The sequence below is a fragment of the Lepeophtheirus salmonis genome, chromosome 6, assembly GCF_016086655.4.
Source record: "Lepeophtheirus salmonis chromosome 6, UVic_Lsal_1.4, whole genome shotgun sequence".
Taxonomy (NCBI): domain Eukaryota; kingdom Metazoa; phylum Arthropoda; class Copepoda; order Siphonostomatoida; family Caligidae; genus Lepeophtheirus; species Lepeophtheirus salmonis.
The window spans coordinates 29,256,803-29,263,361 of record NC_052136.2 but is presented as its reverse complement, the minus strand read 5'-3'; the positions used below and the strand labels follow the sequence as shown (position 1 = coordinate 29,263,361).

At 32.8% G+C, this 6,559-nt stretch overlaps 1 protein-coding gene across 3 annotated transcripts; it reads left to right on the top strand.

Annotated features, from left to right (window-relative positions):
• Nucleotides 1–1,600: 1,600 nt before the first annotated feature.
• On the top strand, nt 1,601–6,222 carry LOC121119429 (late secretory pathway protein AVL9 homolog). 3 transcript variants are annotated; one of them, XR_005864758.2, is made up of 3 exons: nt 1,777–2,024; nt 2,234–3,803; nt 6,040–6,222. XR_005864758.2 is itself a non-coding variant. In XM_040714091.2 (2 exons), the coding sequence occupies exons 1-2, from the start codon at nt 1,876–1,878 to the stop codon at nt 3,678–3,680; spliced, it is 1,596 nt and encodes a 531-aa protein (XP_040570025.1). In that variant the 5' UTR covers nt 1,601–1,875; the 3' UTR covers nt 3,681–6,222. The 3 variants fall into 3 exon arrangements, 1 of the variants encoding a protein (XP_040570025.1); XR_005864757.2 differs by having other exon boundaries at nt 2,234–3,812; XM_040714091.2 differs by having other exon boundaries at nt 1,601–2,024; nt 2,234–6,222.
• The last annotated feature ends 337 nt before the right edge of the window (nt 6,223–6,559 follow it).

The following is a 6,559-nucleotide window of genomic DNA, read 5'->3' as shown; positions in this document are numbered from 1 at the left end:
TTATCACGTGATCAAAACATAGGTCATTGCAAGGTTAAATAATACTTCATAGCAGAGCAAATTCATTGGCAGAGCCTTATAATTTATAAATAAATAATAATGTATTTCTATTAACCTTGGGTCATAGCAGCTCGTCATCAGAGCCCTTATATCTCTATAGGGTCTGTTCATCATAGATCTCATATATATCTTGCAGTTAAAGTAAGAAATCCGTTAATATGCAAAATAACTGAGCAAGACCATTAATGTACATAATAACTGAGAGAGAGTCACAATGTGGAAAATCTTTGAAGTCATAATTTTCACATTATCTTCCGAGACCCTTTCCAGAGAAACAAATTGATGCTCGGTTCATAGGCTATGTTACATGTCCACAGAAATTGATTGAGAGTAAACTCACTTCGTCAATTCATGTAGTACAATCAGAAACGTCATCCACTGTAACCCCGGTTGATATACGGCCCCTGGGTTGTGTTGCGAGTCAATACTACTAAAAAATGGGGTTTAACCCACCGCCACTATGAGACACTATTCACTGTAACTCCGGTTTTTTGGGATATCAACCGTGGTAACATTGGATGGTGTATCAATATATTCTTAATAAATTAATTATATTTAGTATACAAATACTAAATCAAGGACTAAGAGAGAGATAGTCCTTGGATCAATGTATTAACTATCCCGTCTGAAACCCATTTGTTCTTTAAAGTTCCCTTAGGTCACACAACACAAAATCATCCAAATGTGCCTATTTCGAGATTCTTATAGTTGCAAATGATAATATATTTAATCAATTACCGTTAAATATTATAAACTACCTTGATATGGTCGACTAAAAGTTAATGCTTCCTGAATATTCCTCCATTTAGTCTAACTCGTAATATATCATTGATCAATTTTAGTTAAAGTCTCAAGCATAACTCAATTCCATATAAGTTTCATTCACCCATAAACATTAGGGATTATATTTTTAGTTGATGGTATCATGATGATTAACGTTCACTGAGTATTATAATTCTCTTTTGTTTGCACTTAGAAAAAAAAACCTAACTTCTAATGAAAATATTCGTTTGATATAATTAATTATTCATGGATAGTTTTTGAGTTTGTGCTTTTCTAAAGAACAAACACTTTTGTACTTATATTTAATTACATTCTAACAGTTATTTCCTCGAGTGTCCAGTTTTAATTATTTATAATAATAACTTTTAAAGATAGCTTAAAAATATGGGATTGAAAAGTGTTTATTTGTTAAAAAATAATATATTAATATAGTATATAATCCATAGAATGAAATCTATTACGACTAAGATATGTAAATAAGGAACACATTCAGTTCAGAGACATCCACCCACAAAAATGATTAATTGATAAAAATAGTTCAGTATTCATATCATGAACAATTTAAGTAAATATATAACGCTCAGTCTATATAATTTATTTATTAAATATATAGAAAACTCCCCCAAGCCCCTTCAATCAATCCCATTAATGATGCTTATATAACTACGACATACTGTTTCTCATTTGATAAAAGTTATTTAGTTTATTCTTTATACCTAGTGTATGATTTATTCTTTAATCATTTAATTTGTCTGCTAATATTTGTGTTTTGTTCAACTATGAATACGATAATTGATAGGATCATAATTCAAATCAAGTGCCTCATCAAATCACTTATACGTAGTAGTAATTAATTATTGCACATCAACGATGAAGGAAGTTGCGCAACTACTGTGTTAGATGTCGCTTTGCTTCATATTTACATTATTATTATAAACAAAGTCTGAAGTCTCTATTTAAAGAGTGACGTCACCTAGGATCCTTTGATTGTCAAAGGGGCTCTATTTACCCGGAGGATATCGAGTTGTACTCATGGAATCTGATCCATCTGTCTTACATGTATTAGTTGTTGGATTTCATCACAAAAAAGGATGTATTGTGGAATACTCATGGCCTCCCATGATACCGGGTGGGAAGCCTCAAGGACCGGAGCTTCCTTCCCAATGGCGGCATCTCCCAAGGCACGTTCCTCATTAGTATTAATATTTATTGATTATTTGATAATTATATTTGTTGCTCAATTAATTATTTGATTTTTGTATCGGGATTATGAAAGATTTTAATCTTAGAGTGTTTTAGAGTAACTCCAGTTTTTTCCATGATTGAAAACTCATCTGGCTCCAATTTTCTGACAATACTAATGCATCCTTCTTCTTTTCATTACTCTTAGTCTCTCCTTGCCTGACGGTTCTCACAATTATCGACAGGATGCCTCCGTTTTCCATTTACCAGATCTGCACGACCCACGTAAAACCGTCTTTGGAATATCCTGTTATAGACAAATCGAATCAGACAAGTTATACAATAAATCTACTGAGATTACGCGTTCCTCTGTTCAAAAAGCTCTTTGTGTTTTGAGTCGTTTACCTCTGTATGGTCAAATTCGTGTCAAAATGTCTCTCATTACCGAGGCGTACTTCAGAGAAGCAGATTTTACTCGATGGGATTTAATTCATCAAACATATGATAATTTAAACGCTTGCTTGGAGGATAGTATGCTCTATACGCAGCAATTATATGTGGGATTATCCGCTCGTAATTTAGTGGCTCGTTTTAAACAACGAACTTTAGTATTATTCAAATTGTTACTGTTGGAGAGAAAAATTCTTTTCTTTTTGAGCCCTGTCGAGGAATTAACAGAAATATTTTTAACTCTGTTGTCATTACATCCAGGAATGTTGGAGTCAGGGTTAGGAGAGGCAGCACGAATGGTTCCTGCAGAGACCCCTACTTCATCACCCATTCCACCCTTACCAAATTCTCTTAGGGCTAAGTTGAAACCAAAGGAAGAAACTAATGATGAAGAAGAACCCGAAGCACAAGTGGAAATCCCTAGTTTATCTCATATTTTGAACCTATCGACCAAAGACTTGAATCTCCCATTGAAAATATTTACGGAAGGAAATCTCTGTCATCCCTATCTTTGTCTTCCATTTTTAGATGTGTTGTCCGATCCGAGTATTCGCGGCTACTTCATTGGTGCGACGAATATATTGTTTAAGCAGAAACGAGGGATCTATGACGTACTAGTGGATATCCAAGCCGACAATAAAATCGAAATATCCGACCCAGAGCTCAAAAAGTATCTTGCTCTCACTACTGAGGATCTAAGATTTATGGATAATATTGTAAAACATGTATCTGAAGAGAATGTAGATGTTTTTATGGATGGAGTTGGATGGGAAGGCGGGGATGAGTGGGTAAGAGCGCAATTTCGCTTATACTTGGTTTGCTTATTGAGATCCTCATTGGAAGATGTTCCTGAATTCAACTCCAGTTTTCTTACTGCATGGAAAAAGACGAATAATTACAAATACTGGATCGAGTCTGCACCCGCTACACTCGGTGATTTCCCCATCGGTCACCCTTATAGTGGACAGTACTCTGTCTCAGATATGAAATTGCATTTAACTAATAGCATTACAAATAGTGAAGGAGGGAAGAGAGTGAGCGCAGCTGTTGCAAATACAGGTAAGGCCGTGGCCGGAGGCCTATCCTCAGCTAAGGGAGCCTTTTCATCCTGGATTGGGTCATTCAAATTCGATGCATCACTGGAAAATTACGAGGATGAAGAGAAAGATCATACTAACGTGGTGATTCCTAATAACGAGAAATAAATGCATAGTTACTTTATTGACACGTCGAGGAATGAATTTCTTATATTTGTCGCACTTTTCACTCAAAGCAAACAACATATTTACTACTAGTTCTTTTATGGAAATATTATACCTTCTATCATCGTCTGTGTGGTCCGTCAACACTAAAGCAAGCTAGAATGACCTAGAAATATTATGATTAATACTTTTATGAGACTACGCTAATTATATTTTAAGGTCGCAAGAATTTCTTGTTCTAATTGTTTTTTAGTCGAAAAGGACCTTTATAACCAAAAAAAATTGTTTTTGTGGTCTATTATGAGTAATATGTCATATATTATCAGTAAACTATGATAGCTTAATCAGGGGTGCCCGTAGAGTTAATAATATTTTTGCTAGGTTTTTTGGATTTTTTGAAAAAAAAAAATTGAAAGTGCTAAAAAATTTGAAAATCCAATGTTATTCACAGAATTTAATTTTAAATATTACATTTTTTTGGAAATATTTCAAAAATTTAACTTCAAATTTAAATATTTCCAAAAAAATTTTAAAAATTTTGAAATTTTTGGTAAAAAATTTCAAATATTGTTTTTTGCTCTGCTGCATAATTTGCTGAATGAAGGAAAAATATTCTAGCATAAACCAAAAATTTCTTAATTTGGGGGAGGCTACAGCCCACCCCTTGGAGACGTCCCTGTTAATAAATATACAAAAATATGTTTACAAGCTACAAATCTTAAATTACTTTTCAAGTACTTTTTTCAAGATGCTTCTTTTTTTCACTTTACGACAAATTATGATTTATATTTCAAAAATGAGGAATTTATTAGATTTTCAAAGAAATGGTAAATTTTTCGTCTTTATTATTTTTTGTACTTTTTGCATTTTTTGCCATTCTCTAAATGATACGGGATTAGTTAAAATATTTTTTTAACCTCAGAACATGTATCTACAAACTATATTTGATGTTTTTTTAATATCTTTCAAGCCGAAAATAATGTGGATCTTGTATAGAAAAAAATATTTTTTAAAACACTCTGAAGGTCACAAAAACATAATTTTGGGGTTTTAATCGTTATTGTCTTGTTGCTCGGGGTAAACGTATCCAGGAACACGCCATCTCAATGCAAGGGATTATTGTTTTATTTGAAAGGGGCCGGGCTATCTATGAGGGCGGGGTCAAATAAAGTTTTGTAAATCAAATGAATGTTCATATCTATAGTAACCATTATTGAGTACTTCAATCAGAGTAGGTTTTAGTTTGAGCAAGGCCTAGGCTAAAAATAAATGTGCGGTGCCCTTTTGCTTCTTTCCTTTTTCATTATAAAAAAATATATTTCCAATTTTTTACATAATAAATTGTGAGGTCTTTTCTTTTTCAAATGACTTTTTTTAAGAGAAAGAAACATTTTCTGGTTTCTGTTTTTAATAGTATTTATCAAATAACATTTTCTTTTTAGAAAAATAATGGTTTACTCAATTTTTAAAAATCAATCCTTTTTCTATTTTTAAGGTATTTAAAATTTGACTTTTGCTGTATATAATAATTTTCCAACCAGTGCAATCAAGAGTGAGGCTTGGGGAAAGTGCCCTTCCCTTAAAACCGCCCCAGATTTCAACTCATCACATAAATTTGGATTTGTCTAAAGCCATCATTGGCTGAATAATGTTTAGGGGTTATTCATAAACCATTTTGAGTTTTTCTTGCATAGTTTTTATATGACATCAATTTTTTTTATTTTGTGATAACTATGAAAAGTAGGGAGGGGGCATGTTCCCTTTGACCCTTATGGTTCGGCGTCACTGCATGAGGACCCTATAAATAAATCGTGCTGACCCCCTTTTGCCTTTTTCGAAGCCAAATCAATCATTTTTACTTTATATATCAAATGACTTTCTTTCTGTTTCTAAAATGACATTTTTTATAGAAAAGGTCACTGGTCGATTATTTTTCTGCCCTATTCCCTACGGGTTTTAAGTTGACTACCTCCCCAAATAGGATAGAGGTTGTTTTAGGTCTTACCCCCTCTTCCCTTAGTGGCAGGGACATCAGCAAGGAGGCTATAGCCCCACAAACGAAGACACGTTTGCTTTTTACTTGAAATATTATTTTTTTATTAGGATTTATTTTCTTAATAATGCAACAGAGCAAAATAATTTTTTTTAAAAGTCCCCCCCCCCCCTTAAAAAAGTATTAAAAAAAAAAATGTAATCCTGGGGACTCCCTTCAGTGGCTACGTGGCTTGCGAATATCTTATTATGTTGAAATTAAACTGTATGCATTTAAGAGGCTAAAAATAATAGATTAATTGGTAAAATTGTCTCCTTTTCTTAATTATTGTGGATTGTTTTACTGTTGACGCCCCACATCTCTTTCTAGCTGTATTTTTGTCATAATGAATATAAATTATTTTAGTTGAGTCTACATCACTCTTGTTGTCTTTTTCTCCTGTTTTTATAGTTTTATTATTGTTTTCCAGTTTTGATATTAAAAAAAATTGCTAACAATATATAATAATATATTTAATAAACACTATGATATACTTATATATATATATATATATAGACGACATAATTAGTATTATTTAATTAATTGCGACATAGAAATGGAATATTAATAAATATTTATGCATATCACAGCAGTTTCATTTTGGAAGACTCTGCGAGTGAGTAATTTTGCCACTTCAAAATGCTTCAGAGCTTTTATACCATGGTTGACGTCACCTCATCCTCAAATGTACTCCGCTTCTTGCTTCTCTTAAATTTCTTCTTGAATTAACAGCGTAATCTTTATTGTATCTCGCAACATTTCCATAAAAAGAAGCAGAAGAAAGGCCCCAATATCAGTAAATCGATGTTTGTCAATTCTTTCCGATAGGGACTGTATAATGTCAGCAGGG